This window comes from Notamacropus eugenii, chromosome 5 (genome assembly GCF_028372415.1).
Source record: "Notamacropus eugenii isolate mMacEug1 chromosome 5, mMacEug1.pri_v2, whole genome shotgun sequence".
Lineage (NCBI taxonomy): Eukaryota > Metazoa > Chordata > Mammalia > Diprotodontia > Macropodidae > Notamacropus > Notamacropus eugenii.
The window spans coordinates 4,840,890-4,856,238 of NC_092876.1; the positions used below are offsets into that span (position 1 = coordinate 4,840,890).

General features: G+C 56.4%; 1 protein-coding gene across 2 annotated transcripts; it reads right to left on the reverse strand.

Annotated features, from left to right (window-relative positions):
* Positions 1-1,234: 1,234 nt before the first annotated feature.
* Positions 1,235-14,672, reverse strand: KCNC3 (potassium voltage-gated channel subfamily C member 3). Of its 2 annotated transcripts, none has more exons than XM_072615963.1 (4): positions 13,730-14,672; positions 10,671-11,766; positions 5,481-5,672; positions 1,235-2,706 (listed from the first exon to the last, which is right to left on the reverse strand). In XM_072615963.1, the coding sequence occupies exons 1-4, from the start codon at positions 14,660-14,662 to the stop codon at positions 2,570-2,572; spliced, it is 2,358 nt and encodes a 785-aa protein (XP_072472064.1). In that variant the 5' UTR covers positions 14,663-14,672; the 3' UTR covers positions 1,235-2,569. The 2 variants fall into 2 exon arrangements, with proteins under 2 accessions (XP_072472064.1, XP_072472065.1); XM_072615964.1 differs by lacking the exon at positions 1,235-2,706 and adding an exon at positions 5,062-5,165.
* Positions 14,673-15,349: the final 677 nt, after the last annotated feature.

The window sequence follows — 15,349 nt, forward strand, 5'->3', positions numbered from 1 at the left end:
TACCCCCTGCCCCTTGTCATGCGTGGGGAGGGGGAGGCATCCGCAGACATGCAGATCATGCGTGTAGTTGCGTGTGCGTGGCGGCCAGAGGGAGACCTGGGAGCATTTAGGGGGAGGGGAAGTCCTCCTTCCCCAAATCCCACACTCCCCAAATAAAGTTGTATCGAAGTTTATTTTTGTAAAAAGCTAACTGAAAGCTTTGTTGGGGGTGGGGATGGGACCTCCAAACTCTCCGTGTCTCAAAACCTGGGAGAGGGAGGGTGTGTATGTGTATGTGTGTGGGGGTGGTGCTGGAGAATGTTTAACCCTTTGGCACGATTGTCCCTACTTCTCTTCCTTCCCCACCCGGGACCCAGGCAACCCCTCCTCCCAGCCACTTCCAGATCCATCTTGGTGCCCAGCCAGGGATTTGGCATCCATGGCAACATTAATCATCAGAGAATCCTGGCTTGTTGCCCCCAACCCTGATCCTCCAGGCTTGGTAGCAAGGACAGAGGAGCAGAGGAGAGTGGGGATGTCCCAGGAGCCCCTTGCATAGGAAACATTGCATAAGGAGGAACTCCCTGCCCCTCCTCCAGAGGAAAGAGGAGTACGGGGCAAATTCTGCGGGTCTAGGAGCAATAGAAGAGGGGTATAGGCCAGTCCTGGGCTTGGGGAAGATGCTTATGTCCGTGCAGGGATTGGGGGGCAGGGAGAGCAATTGGCTCATCAACTTAGTGACTTAGGGAACTGCACTTTGTCCTGGGTCGCCAGGGAGGTGGTACTATGCATTCCACAACCCTTTGAGGGTGGAGGGTGATATATGATGTCTGCGTGGTGGTGGTGGTGATGAGTTGGAAGGCTAGTGATGGGAGGTCTGGGACCATTTGTGAGCACAGTTAGCACTAAGACCATGGCCAGACAATGCAATGCTGGGCTGGGGGTGAGGCGAGGGTGTCCTGGGAGAACTTGAGGGAGATAAATTGTCCAAGAGGAGATCAGAGAACCCAGAAGATTTCTGGCAAGACCTGGAAATCCCAATGTGCAAAATAGTGTTTGAGCGCAGCTATCTCTGAGATACTGTGGCCAGGCTGGCTGGGGAGGTGGGCGGGCACATGAAGGATTGGGGGTCATGAGATTATGAAGGGAGAAACTCTGCCACCAGTGATAGCCCAAACTCCTGGAGGATGGAAGTGGAGGAAGGGCTCTAGGAAAAGACCATCAGGCACCCAACATGTGTGTGTGTGTGCGCATGTGTGTGTGTGTGTCTGTGTGCGTGTCTGTGTGCGTGTGTGAGACCACGGGCTAGGAGGAGAGTATGATGCACACTGTGAAATTTAGTAGTGAGCATGGAATGTGATGATGATGGCCTGGAGTACCTGGGGGTCTCTGATGAAGCAGCTGAGGAGTCTGGTCTCAGGCAGGGCCTTGTATCCCACAAGTTCCATTCCCCTGCCCCCACTGCGATGTGGGGTTTCAGAGGGTGGAGAAGACACAGAACAGAGGATTTCATGGGAGCTCATGCACATGCAGACCCAATCCTCACAATCTGCTCCAGGTGAGGAGACTAGATGAGAAAGACTAGAGGGCCCAGGGAGACACTCCCCAAGCTTGGGCATGGGAGTACATATGGGGGGGAGTTGCCCCAGTCCACGAATTCAGTTTAGCAACTCCAGAGTTAGAATGTGGGGGGTGGGGCAGCGATTGAGAACAGCAAGACGCTGGCGGGGAGGGGAGGGGCAGCCAATCCCCTTCCAGAGGGAGGTGGGTCAGGGAGATGGAGTGATCCAGTCCTGGAAAGTCTCATGCCTACTATCATGATCCACATACACAGGCATGCACTCACACACACACTCACACACACATCTATCCAGCACTATTCCACCACACCCTGTGCATGGCTCATCACCATGGGCTAGCAGCATGGACACATGCCACATTTCACCCCAACAGCCACTAAGACTACCTTTAAAAGGTAAAACCCCCGCGTTTCCCCAGACCCATTTCCAATCCCTCTCAGGGTCTTGGCACCCCGCCCCCTCCCCCAGAGACCTTCTGTCTTTGATTTGCAATAAAAGCCACAGCTCCTTCTACTCCAGGCTGGGGATAAGGTGGCCAAGGAAGGCCCAGGGATGGATGAAGCCCCCCCACTCCCTGTTGCCCAGGTGGTCTCAGGTGGGACATAGCATGCGGCCAGAGGCAGCTTATTGCACTTGCAGAGAACTGGGTTTCTAGGGGAGACATGCACAAAGATGGAAGAGGGCAGAGGCTGCCTCTGAAAATGTGGGGCAGCCAAAAGTCCCAAAGTTAACCAGTGCAGTTCTCACTTATTTACACATGTCAATGAGCGTGTGGATTTGGGAGGGGGCGATATGGCTCATGGAGACCTGAGAAGGCTTTGGGGGGTACTGAGGCTCTGCCCCCTCCTTCTTGGGGGCCTAGAGGAAGTGGGGAGAGGGTCTGGGGGTTTGCTGGCGGTCATATCAATTGCATATTGTTTGTGACCCCTTAAAAAATACCACCCCCACCCCTACACCTGGAACCATCCCCCACCACCCCTGAGTCCCCCCAAAGAGGGGAAAGGGGGGGGTTAAAGAATGGAGGGCAGGGCAGGAGGGGCACGGCGGGCAGCCCTTGGGGAGCCAGGGGGAGTGGCAAGGGGGGCAAGACGCAGGGACACCCCACTGAGCCCCGCGATGCTGCTCAAACTGCGGGACTTCTCATAACCTGGGGGGGAGAACGGAGGAATCAGACAAAGGAAGAGGGAAATGGGGGAGGGGCACGGACCAAGAAATGACCAGGGGCCCAGATATATCAGGACCAAGAGACAAAGCCAAAGAAAGAGACAAAATAGACACACACAGAGAGAGAGAGAGATGGGGTTCAAGAGATGGATGAGAACAGATGGAGAGACGAAGAGACAGACGCAGAAATGGAGATATATGGACATTCAGACATGAATAAAGAGAGATGGAGGCCAAGAGACAGAGACAGAGAGATAGACAGAGAGTCCCAAGAGATGAGAAGCAGGACAAAATAAAGGAGAAAAGAGACAGAGAGAGAAGGAGGGGAGGAGAGACAGAGAGAGAGACAGAGATTGAGAGAGAGAGAGAGAGAGAGAGAGAGAGAGAGAGAGAGAGAGAGAGAGAGAGACAAGGAGGGGAGGAGAGAGAAAGAGAGAGAAACGGTCAATGCCAGAAAGGGGGGACAGAGACATTGGGGTGGGGGAAGAGATGCAGGGTTAGGAGGCAAACTGGAGCTCGTGGCCCCCCCACTCCCCCCTCCAACCCTCTCCCTGCCTATTCCCTATCCCAGGTTCCATTGCCTAAGATGGGGGGAGGGGGCAGAAGGTGAATGATGAGGTGACATGGGAATGAAGCTGCAGGTGTGGGCAAGTGGGGCAGTCTCTCCCTCCCCTTGGGTCAGGACACATGCTGGAGGACTGAGGGGTGGAGAGGGCATGGAGGCAGGAAGTCATGGCGAGGGATAGGGGAAACATCCCCTAGGGAAGGCCAGCTAAGCTGTCAAAGGAGTTGGGGCCTGAAGATCAAGGAAGGGCCGGCAAGGTCCTGGGCGCAGCAGAAGGTGATGGCCAGGAAATGGATGGAAAGGGGGCCAAAGGTGGCAGGCTCCCAGGAGCCCACAGTAACATGAGGCATCTCAGCAGAATGTTTGAAGGCTCTGAGAACTCCTCGAACCCTAAGTCAGGGCAGCAGGGGACCGACTTCCCACTAGGATCGGCTATTTGCGGGACCTGTCCCTCATTTACTGCCTGAGGTCCTTTTGGCTCTAGAGCTGTGACCAAGAACCTAGGTGGAGGGCACTTCTAAGGATGGCACTTGGAGAGTCTGAGAGCATCTTGGGGGCCTGGAGTTTTGGGAGTTTCTAAGGGCATTTGCGGAGGATATTTTGAAGGTTCTAAGACTGTTATGGCCTCTAAAGGGTGTAACCTGAGAGTGCTCAAGGGGTACCTGGAATTTTCTTAGCAGTAGGAGGGTTGTCTAGAAGGCTCTAAGGCTGTGTTACAGTGGGGGCCCCCTCCCAGCCAATCCCAGCTGCTGACCTGGGGGAGAGGGGCAGGGGGGGGCCCACGAATCTCGAGAGGTCTCAGGCGGTGACAAGAGCTGGGGACAGAAACACAGAGTCACAGGGGGGTGGAGGGGGGCCCCCCAACACTGCCTTGCTGTTGGGGGTGGGGGAGAAACCCCTGGGGCTCCATCCTCCTCCTCTGTGGTGGTTTCCGGGGAGTAGAGGAACAGCAGCAAAATGGGGGTGGCCAGAGACACCAAATATAGGGGGAGCATCTGGGGCAACTGGGGGAGGTAGTGGGGAGAGGGGGAAGGGAGATAGACAAGGACTGAGGTTGGGAGGCACAGGGCTGGTCAAACATGGGGAGGAAGGGACAGGGAGGAACTAGGCAGAGGATCCAGTGGGCCCCATCTGCTCCGGCCAATATTTGTGCTCAGTGAATGGATCTTGGCATCAGAAGGAAGGGAAGGTGAGCCCCTGAAGACCTCCCCCTACCCAAGCCCCACCCAGACCCCACCCCAACTTTCTGCATCCCACCCCCCTCCCTGGAGGGTGAGCCAGAGGCCACACAAAGGAAAGAGAGCAGGGTCAGGATTTTCGGGAAGAAGGTAAAGGGAGGCAGGGAGGGGTGTGAAGGGCAGGGATGGAGATGGACATGAAGAGGAAGTCAGGAAGATGGCATCAGGAGGCTGAGGACTCAATGGGGGGATCACTCCATGGAGGGAGGGAAAGAGAAGGACTCTGGGGGAGTGGTTAGCAGGAAAGGCTGGAGGACAGTGCAGTCAGTTGGTAGGTCCTTGGGGTGCAGCTAGTGGAGGTGGGACTCGTTAGTTCTGGGCTCTGTGAGTCTAGGGGATGAGTTGTGTGACTGGGCCTGTGGTGAAGGCCCAGGGCATGAATTAGGTGACAGAAGCAGGTGATGGCCAAAGGCCTGGCAGCTGGTCAGTCAGGAGACGTTGGGTGTTAGTTAGGGAGAAGCTGGTCCCAGGGGTGAGAGAGGAGCCCTGACAGCCAGCCAGGGATCACTTACCGGGGGGCTGGGGGAGCGTCCAGCTAGGGGGGGATCCAGGCCGCAGCGTTGGCGTTGAGGTCGGCTAGAAAGCCGGGTGGGCCAGGCTTCCGCCAGTCCGGGGGGGGCGGCGGGGGGGCACTGGTGGCTGAGTTTTTGGGGGGAAGTAGCGGAAAGGGGCCAGGGAGTCAAGGGGGGAGGGGATGGAGATGGAACAAAACAATTGATGAGGGGGGAGTGGTGAGGCGGCCTGGGAGGGGAAGAGGGGGCAGGGATACCAGAAGGTGGCAGCAGGAGCGGGGCCCCACTGGGGTGGGCGGGGGGGAAGGATGGCGGCTTGAACACCCCTGCAGCAAAGTTTCTTCCTTGTCCCCAATCTCTACCCCCTCCCCTGGGGACCTGTTGGGGGCTAGGGACACCTTGGGATGGGGAAAGGGGTCCTAGGCAGGGGGAGGGGTCTCACCTTTTCGGATGGAGCCATCTGGGGAAGCTGTGTAGTCAGCCAGCAAAAAGCACGCCCGGTCTCGTCCATAGCGGCCCCTGCTCCCGGGGGTGATGGGACTCTTGTCTTCTGGGGACAGGGCTGCCTGGTCAATTGCAGGGCAGTCCTCATGAGCTAGGGCAGCAGCTGCCGGGTCCCCATTGGGGCGGGGGTCTGGTTCCCCAGAGGAAAGGTGGGGAGGGTGGACAGAGCAGACAGAGAGATGAAAGGAAGAAAGAGACAGAATTAATAGAATCCTTGAGCATCGAGCAGCAAGGAACTTCAGAGGTTACCTGGTCTGAGTCCTGGGTTTTGTGGAAGAAGAAACTTGAGAGGAAGAGGCAGATGGGGTCAGAGGACCTGGGTGACCTGGGACCAGTGACTGTAACTCCCCAGGCCTCAGTTTCCTCATCTGTAAAATGGCGTGAGTGTACTCAATGGATCTGCAGGCTCTATGTCTACGAGCAAGAGTAGGTAGGAATCACAGAATAATACAACCTTCCTTCAAATGATAAAACGGAGGCCCAGAGATGTAAAGTGACTTGGCCAAAGTCATTCAGTGAGTGGGGGGGGGGGGGCGGAGAAGGGGAAAGGGGAGGAGAGAGACAGAGAGAGAGAGAAGGGAGGCTGCTGTCAGAATCACAGATCATGCTAGAGGGAAAGATAAAGACAGAGATCAAAACAGCAGGACTTTAAGGGAAGAGATGGCTCTGGAAGCCAGGAGAAGGGGAAGAAGGGCAGGGAAAGGTCTGAAGGGGGTTGGGTGTGAGTATTAAGAGGGGGTGTGATGTGTGAGGCGATAGGGTATGAGAGGGTGGGAAGGTAGAAGGAAGTCTAAGGGAGGGAGGTTGTGATGGTGGGAATGAGGCATGAAGGGGCATAGGGCATAGTGAGTGGAGAGGGATGGAGGTAGGGTGGCAGGACTGGATATGTACAAGGCACAGCCAGGTGGCAAAGGCATCCCCAGTGTCATCACCAGGATGGTGAAGGGCCTCTAGCTTACAACATGAAGAGATTCTGTTGTAGGAACTGGGCAAGTCTAGCCTGGTGAAGAGAGGGCTGAGGAAATTTAGATTCTTATCTTCAAGAATCTAAGGGATGGACCCAGAAAAGAGGGTGTAGGACCTCGGTACCGTAGATCTGGAGGGGGTAGGGACCTCAAAGGGACCTGGAACCAGGCCTGCAGTGAAGGGCTTTGTCCAGGTCTCACTATGAGTCATCAGCCCAGGTGGAATTGGTTAGACTTCTCCTTTGACAGGCAACGGCAGGAGTAGCAGCTGAAAGGGGGAAGAGCACCAGCTCTGGAGCCGAATGACCCAAGTTCAAATTTCACCAGAGGTGACACACTTCCTGTGTGGCTCTCTGGAACTGTCAGATGGGTGGTGGGCTCAAAGTCACTGAGATCCCTTCTAACTCTCAAAGTCTGAGATTCGGTGCCATGAGAGCTTCTCTCTTGGCAACACAAAGGCCGCCCTGTGGAAGGGGGGTTCCATTTGGCAGGACCAGGACCAGAGAAGGCAGCACCAAAGAGGTCCGTTTAGGCTGGAGGGATCCGGAACTGTCCAAAAGTAGCCTGGGCTACTTTAAGAGGTGTGGCAATTTTGTGAGGGTGTGAGTAGGGATCGGGTGTGAGGCTGCTAAGAGGAGGGATGGAGTAAGGGAGGAGCCAGCCTGGCTGCTGTCAGAATCACAGGTCAGGCTAGAAGAACGTTATTTCCTGTTTTGACAAGTTACAAGACTAGCAGATCAGGTGAATGCAGGAGGTGCCGTTTACCTAGATTTGAGCAAAACACTTGACAAAGTCTTAATACTGCTGTGGAAAAGATAGAATTTCGAGTTAAACATAGACGTGGGACTGGTTAGCTGGCCAGACCTGGGTAGCAGTCAGCCATGAATGGTTCACTGTCACTGAGGCAGGCAGTGTCCAGTGGAGTGCCCAAGGTATCTTCCATCAGTGACTGAGATGAAGGCAAGCTCACTGAATTTGCAGATGAAAGAGACAGGATCCAAGACTCCACTAGAAGGCTAAGGCTAAGTTCTTGAGTCTGAGAGGTCCAAGCTATTTTCACAATTGCACCAAGACTTTTACATTTCTACCAAACTGTGGTAAACATAGATAGATATAACCCACGTAAACAAAATGATCAAGGATGGAGTAGGGGGGTGTCTTCAATAATTTCTAAGAATGTAAAGGGGTTTTGAGACCAGAATTTGAAAATAACTAGGCTGAAGCATTGGGCTGAGAAGGAAATTCAATAGGGAGAATTAGAAACTGTTAACATTTCAAAAGGTCAAGTCTCCAAGCTAAAAGTGGGGAGTTATGGCTGCAGGGAAGCTCATATGAATAAAAAAGGGGGATCCTAGTTCAGCTAGGGGCACCAGAGTGCACACAGTACTGGCCCTGGAGTCAGAAAAGACCTGAGTTCAAATTCAACCTCAGACACTTCCTAGCTTTGTGACCTTGGGCAAGTCCCTTCACCTCTGCCTCAGTTTTATCACCTGTAAAATGGGGACCATAGTAACACTTCCCTCCCAGGGATAAATTTGCTTCCGGTGGGCTAAAAGGAAAATATGAGTCAATGAGGCAGTATGACTGTCCAGAGTGTGAATGGTTCTTGGGGATAGGAGCTGGGCACCAGATGCCAGTCTGGCTATTCTCCACCTTTATGATCAGTTTGGGTTGCCACCTTTGGAGAAGGACTTAGATAAGTTGAAAGGTGCGCAGAGAGCCCCAGGAATGGAGAAGGAGGTCGGTAAGTCTATGCTATCCCTAGGAGAATCAATGGAAAGAACCAGGACCGTTTAGCTTGAAAAAGAGAAGGCTGGGGGAAGGGCTGATGGAGAGGGGAGACAGACATGTCAGCTGCCTTCATATATTTGAAGGGCTGTCTTGTGGAAAACAGAGTTGACTTGGGCTGTTTGGTCCCAAAGGATAGACAGGAGTAAGTGGGGGCAAAGAAGCCTATTAAGTCTTGATAGAAGGAAAATGTCCTGAGTGGCCACTTGGACCCGCCACAAAGTAGCCTGGGCTGACCAGAGCACTAGCTTCACATTCACTGGAGCTCCTCTTGCCAAGGGCAGGCAAGCCCCTCCTGACCATGGTATTGCAAGGATTTGGGCCCAGGTATGCATTGGGCCAGATGGCCTCGAATGTGCCTCCCAACAGGAACATTTGGCAATCCTCTAGGTATGAGGGAGTGCAGATGGAGGTGGGGGGGTGTTATGGGGGAGGGAGTGCAGATGGGGGCAGGGGAGGTGATGGGGGAGGGAGTGCAGATGGGGGCAGGGGAGGTGATGGGGGAGGGAGTGCAGATGGGGGCAGCGGAGGTGATGGGGAAGGACACAGCTAATAAGATGATCAGGCATAATAGGGATTGGGAGGGGGAGAATCATGAAGACAGGAAGGGCAATGAAGGTGTACAGACCTGAAGAAAGAGGTAAGGGTTTGGGGGAGGGGAACAGGGAGGGGGACTCGAGTTATTTTTAATTGGTGTGAATGTGGGTCAGCTGCTAAGGGAGCAGGGACTGGGCTGTTCAGTCTTTTCTCTCCCCCCACCCCCAACCACCACGACTGCCCTACTTTAAGCAGAGGAGGGGAAAGGATGGAGGCCCCCTCATTTTCATTGCTCTGATTAGACTACCTAGCCTCCTTCCTTCTCCTTTCTGGTCTCCACAGAAGCCAAGACCTCCCAGAGACCCCTGCCACGGTGCCTCTCCCTCTCTTTCTTGCTGCCCTCATCTCTTCTTTCTCTGAAGCTGACAGTTTGTCCCTTTATCCATGATCATTCTCATGACTACCCCTGCCTTTTGTCAGTCACCATCCCTGTGTCTCCTTCCTTGCCACCTTCTCCAGAACCTGTGCCTCTGTCTTAATGCCTGCTTCTCTTTCTTGGTGTCTGTCCTCATAACCATCGCTGAAGTCACCATGACCATTTCTTTTTCTGGCCTGTTTCTCTGCCTTGGTGGTAGATCACCTCTTTGTCTCCACGACCATCTTTCAATGTCTCACTGTCTTGGCTCACTGACAATCTGTATGCCTTTTCCTATCTCTCAGTGACAATATGTCTCTCAGAATGTGTGTGGGTGTCTCTCTTCCCTGACCATCTCTGTGTGTCTCTATTACTAGGGACAATTTCTCTGTATCTCAGTAGCTTTCCCTGCTGTCCCTATGACTCCTGTCTCTGACTGTCTCCGTAGCCATGCCAGGGGTAGTTCTGTTTCTGTGCACATCCCCTTTTCTCCCACCTCTCAGAATCCCTAGATTCCCTCAAGACTCAGTTTACCAACTGGGAAACGAAACCTCCTCAACCTGCTCTCTTTCCTTTCTCTTCAAATGATCATGTATATCCCTATCTGGGGATGAGCTGTTTCCTACCCACCTTCCCCAGATGTAAACTCTCTGAAGGCAGGAATTAGTTCACTTTTGTCCATGTGTCCCCAGCAACTTGAAGAATGCTTTGCAACCAAAGATGCTTCATAAGTGCTTGCTGGGGTGGATACAACCTGTTGCATTTCTGTTTCTCCATCTCTGTAATATTCTGCTTCTCAGCATCTCTCTTCTCTGTGATGGTAATTTGTCTCTGATTACCTCTCAGTGTCTCTCTCCTCTGACCACCCTTCTTTCTTTCCATCAGTCCTTGTCTCCGACCATCCCTCTGCATCTCTATCTCTGTGACAGCCTCTGCCTCTTTTTGAACAAACTATTTCCCTGTCTCTTTGTGCTACTCTGTCGCTAATCATTTCTATGTCTGTCTCTGTGACAGTCCCTGTCTCTGACCATCCTCCTGTGTCTCTCCTCTGTGATGGTCATAGTACTCATCCCTCTGCTTCTATCTTTGTGGGGGTCTATCATATAGTAACCACCCCTTTGTCTCCCTCCCTCTCTGAGTCTCTGTGACCAAGCCTGTATCTCCCTCCATCTCTGTGTCTCTGTCTCTGGGATGACCCCTTTGTGCCTTTTCTCTCAATGACCACCCCTCCATCTCCCTCCATCTCTGTGACCATCCTTCTGTCTCCCTCCATCTCTGGTGCCCTCTATCAATCTCAGTGCCCACCCTTCCATGACTCCTTTTTTCTTTTTCTTGCCATGGCCCTCTCCCCTCCCTCACTCTTTTCTGTCTATTTCCTCCCCTCTCCCTCCTCCCCTCAGCCTCTAGTCACCCCCTTCCTCACCTGCCCTGTTGATGTCGATCACCTCCTCCTGAGCCAGCGGACAAGGCTCTCCAGGGGCAGGCAGAGGGGGCAGGCCCATTCCTGCGAGCCCCCCTGCCCCACCCCTCAAGAGCCCTGGATGCACATGGCCATGGGGCCCAGGCAGGCCCGTTGGGTAGGATCCCGGTGGGGGAGGACTGAGGCCGCTGTGATGGTGGGGGAGCCCGGGGGCTGGGGGTGGAGGGGGAGGGGGCTCAGGCTTGCAATAATTGGGTGAGCCTGGCTGGGGGGGGCGGGGAATATGCTTATTTTTTTTCTTCGGCAGCTTCTGCTTGGCCATAGCCAGTGAGTAATACATGCCGAAATTGTTGACAATGACAGGAACAGGCATGGCGATGGTAAGCACCCCCGCCAGGGCACACAGTGCCCCCACCAGCATCCCTGACCAAGTCTTGGGGTACATGTCTCCGTACCCCAGGGTTGTCATGGTAACCACGGCCCACCAGAAGCCAATGGGGATGTTTTTGAAGTATGTGTGATTGGAACCCAGGATGTCATCCGGGTCGGCCCCAATTCGCTCTGCGTAGTAGATCATGGTGGCAAAGATGAGTACTCCCAAAGCCAAGAAGATGATGAGCAGGAGGAATTCATTGGTGCTGGCTCGAAGTGTATGTCCCAGCACTCGAAGCCCCACAAAGTGTCGAGTCAGCTTGAAGATTCGGAGAATCCGCACAAAGCGCACCACCCGCAGGAAGCCCAGTACATCCTTGGCGGCCTTGGAGCTCAGCCCTGACAAGCCTACCTCCAGGTAGAAGGGGAGGATGGCCACACAGTCAATAATGTTCAGGCTACTCTTAAGGAATTCAACCTTGTCAGGGCAGAAGGTGACTCTCATGAGGAATTCAAAGGTGAACCACACCACGCATACTCCCTCCACATAGGTCAGGAAGGGTTCCGTCTCCACTTCCACATTGGTCACATTCTCTGGAGGCTCACCTGGCACTGAGGATGCCTGGGTCACCGTCTTGTTGTGGATGTGAATGAAGCCCTCATGGGTCTCCAGGCAGAAGGTGGTGATGGAGATGAGAATGAAGAAGAGGGAGGCAAAGGCAACATACTGCAGGAGGGGGAAGGAAAAAGAAGAGAGTGACCCAGGATCCTGAGCTGTCCCCTCCACCCACTCTCATGCCAACTCCCACTCAGGGAACCAACCATCCAGACCTCCCTCAAGCTCTTTAGATATCAAGACACCCCCCTCTAACTCCCCTCAAGAACCTGGACATTCAGGCCCAGCCTCCCCTCAGACTCAAATGTGCAGCCTGCAGTCTCTCATGGGTCTCAGTTTCCAGACTCCTACAACCTTCTGCCCCCCTGGAGATCTAAGGGTCCAGGTTCCCTGGATCTCCTCAGAAGTTCACATTTGTGGCTCCCTCCAGCTGCTGCGAGATCCCAGAGTTTGCTTTAGGACAAGGAGAGGGTCAGGGATCCTTGGTCTACAGGCTGTGAACAGCCTTGCTGTCTTACCCCCACCTCCTCACATGCCTTGTTCATGGAATTGGTGGGATAGCGGCTCCTAGCATCTGAACCAGAAGGGGTCTGGGGATTGCGGGGGCTCAGTTCTGTGGACCAAGCTCTGTGTGCTGTCTGGCTTTCTGTAGGCAGCGTGGAAAAATCAGTCTGAGCCTAGGCTCTGACTTGTTGTGTGACCTTGGGCCAGTCCCTTCCTCTATCTGGGTAAAGGGCTAGGGCATATCTCCACTACCTCGTAGTGCTTCCTTTCCCACCCCGCCCCCCTTTCCCTTCCCCCCAGCCTTCTCTGCAGTGAGCTGGGTGATGGGGCGCCGCAGTGCGCATGCTCAGGGCTCCCTCTCCCCCACCCCCCCCACGGCGGAGGCTGCGGCACTGCAGTGGGGGCGGGGAGCGGCCAGCACAGCGGACAGCTCCCGCCGCACTGCGCAGCCGCAACGTTAGTTTGGCCTTAACTCCATCCCCCCCGGAGCCGCACTGCGCAGCTGCGGAGCCTCCGAACGCTCCCCCCTCCCATCTTAACTCCTTCCCAACCCCGCGGGGGTAGAAGGAGAGGAAGGGGCACTCCGCGCAGTTGGCAGCCTCAGGAGTGGTTCCGCACCCCCAACGAGGGTGAGGGTCGAGGCGGGGGGAGGCCCCACCCCCAACAGTTCTCCCGAAAAGAGGCCACTGGAGGGGGGGAATATCTAAGAGCCACGTGCCCCTTATCTTCCTCCCCCCTCCCCCAATCCTGCATACTCAGCGTTTCTCTGGGACCTAACTTCCCCGGGAATACAAGCCGCCTCCTCCACGCAGCCCCCCGGGGGAGGAGGAGAAAGAGGGAGGGGGAAGAGGGATGCGGCACTGCGGTGGCTTCCTGTCCTTTCCTGGACCGGGACGCAGCCAGCCCTTGGGGGGAGGGGAACGGACAGCAGTCACCGGGCTCCTGACCCTCCGAATCTCCTGGTCCTGGAGGGGGTGACATCTCCCCAAGAGAATCCCTGACTATCCTCCCCTTTTCCCTTTTCCTCATCCCCTTCTCAAAGAGACTACCATATCCTTCCCTCCCTCCAATGCGACTTGGGATGGGATCTCAGTAGTACGGGGAAGGGAACAGTCCGGGGTTCTCCGGACGACGGGGAGGGGAGGGGGGCGAAAAGTCATCTAAAGTTTTTCAAAGGGGCAAGGGATTCAGGATGCAGGAGGGGGCGGGTCTTGGTGGAGAAAGGGAGTCCCGCAGCTGAAGTCTCTGGGGCTTGGGAACCGACAGAGGTTTCCAGCGGCTGGAGATTGGCTGGGCTGCAGCCGATCGCGGCCGCGGGCTATAGCTGGACTTTCCCAAGGCTAGGAGTTGCCTCTGTCCAGGGACTTTAGGGCAGGGAAGGATCTCTAGGGCTGAGGGGGAGAGGGAGGAACGTTCTGTTCGCGGGACCCTCGCTAGGAGGCTGGGGGTCGGGTCTGCGAACTTTGGAGGGGGTGCATCCCCAGGATCAGAGAAGCTCAGCTCCATGAGGTGTGGTGAGAGGCAACCCCCACGGAATCTCCCAGGGTTGAGGGGGAGGGAGCCTCCTTACCCTGGCCGCCCGGGACGAGTAGGGATCTTCGAAGAGCGCCCACACTTTGGGCTGCCAGCGGCGCCACCACGTCGCCCCCGCGGCCCCCCCGGGCCCAGCGGCGGCCCCGCCGGCCGCATCCTGGAAGCAGAGTCTCTTGAGCTCCCCTCCGGCCCCGGCAGCGTCCAAGCCACCCGCCTCGTCATCTCCCAGCCCTCCGGGACCGGCCCCAGGGCCCCCGGGCCCTCCGGCGGCGGCAGCTGGCTCGGGAGTCTCGAAGGAGTCCAGCGCCTCCTCGGCGTCGCGATGTTGCCGATAGGTCATCCAGCAGCAAGCCTCCACGTCGGTCTCGTCGATGCCCCAGAAGGCGAGCTCCTCCTCGAACAGGGGTCCGCACACGTCGGCCGGGCAGTGCAGCTTGCCGGTACGGTAGTAGTTGAGCACGTAGGCGAAGACGCCCGGGTGCCGGTCGAAGAAGAACTCGTCGCTGCGAGGGTCGTAGTCGAAGTTGGCTGCCGCCCCCGGCTCCGTGAGGGTGGCCAGCCGCGTCCCGGGTAGGGTGCGCAGCGTCGAGCGGTACGTCTCATGGCGCACGCCGCCCACGTTGATCACGATCTTGTCGCTGTCGCCGCCGCCGTGTCGCCCCATGGCCGGGCCCCCGGGGCATGGCGCGCCCCCGGCGGGCGACCCAGGAGGAGCCGGGCCGGGGCCCGGGGCCGAGGCGGACCCGGGCCCGGGGCCGGCGTCGGGGGAGGAGGGAACGGGCCCGGGGCCGGAGCCCGGACAGGAACAGGGACGGGGGCCGGAACCGGGACAGGGACAGGGACAGGGGCCGGGAGGAGGAGGCGGAGGCGGAGGAGGAGGAGGAGCAGGAGGAGGCTGCGCCGGCGGCTGCTGCGGCGGTTTGGCCGCCGTGCGCCCGCGGAAGGAGGAGACACAGACTGAGCTCAGCATTGGAGGGGGCGGGGGCACCCAGGGCCGGGGGGCGGGGCCCAGACGGGGGGCGGGGCCAGGGCCCCCCGGGGGCGGGGTGGATCTGGGAGGATAGGGGCGAGAGAGAGGGGCGGTAGAGCCAGGTGCGATGAGGGGCGGGGCTTTCACTAGAGGGCGGGGCTCATGCTTTTGGCTCCGCCCTTTATCAGATCGAGGGGGGAGCTGATGAGGTCGCTCTAGGGGGTCGGTGGGACGGCCCGCAGGCTGCGCATCCCCGAAGGCGGAGCTGAGAGGGTGGGAGGAGGGAAAGGGGGCGGAGGCACCCGTGGAAGGCGGACCTGGGGAAGGGCGGGGGGAGAAATAGAGAAAGGGGGGGCGTCAGGACTGCCCCCACACACACTCCCTTTCGGCCGGCCTTATTTTCCTACCAGATTCCTCACTCCTGACATTTGTCTCTTTTGAGGTGTTGATTTCTGAGAATCTCTATGCTTATCTCTCTGTCAGTCTCGCTGTAGATGTCTCGTAGTCTGTCTTTCTGTACCTCTCTCTCCCTGCCTCCTTCGGAATCTTCGTGTCTCCACGTCTCTCTTTACTCATGTATGTTTCCTCTCTGGCTCTGTTTCTACCCTCTTTCCCTCCATCTCCATCTCTGAGTCTCCCTATATCTCCTTCTGGGGCTCTCTTTCTCTCTCTCTCTGTCTCTGCGTC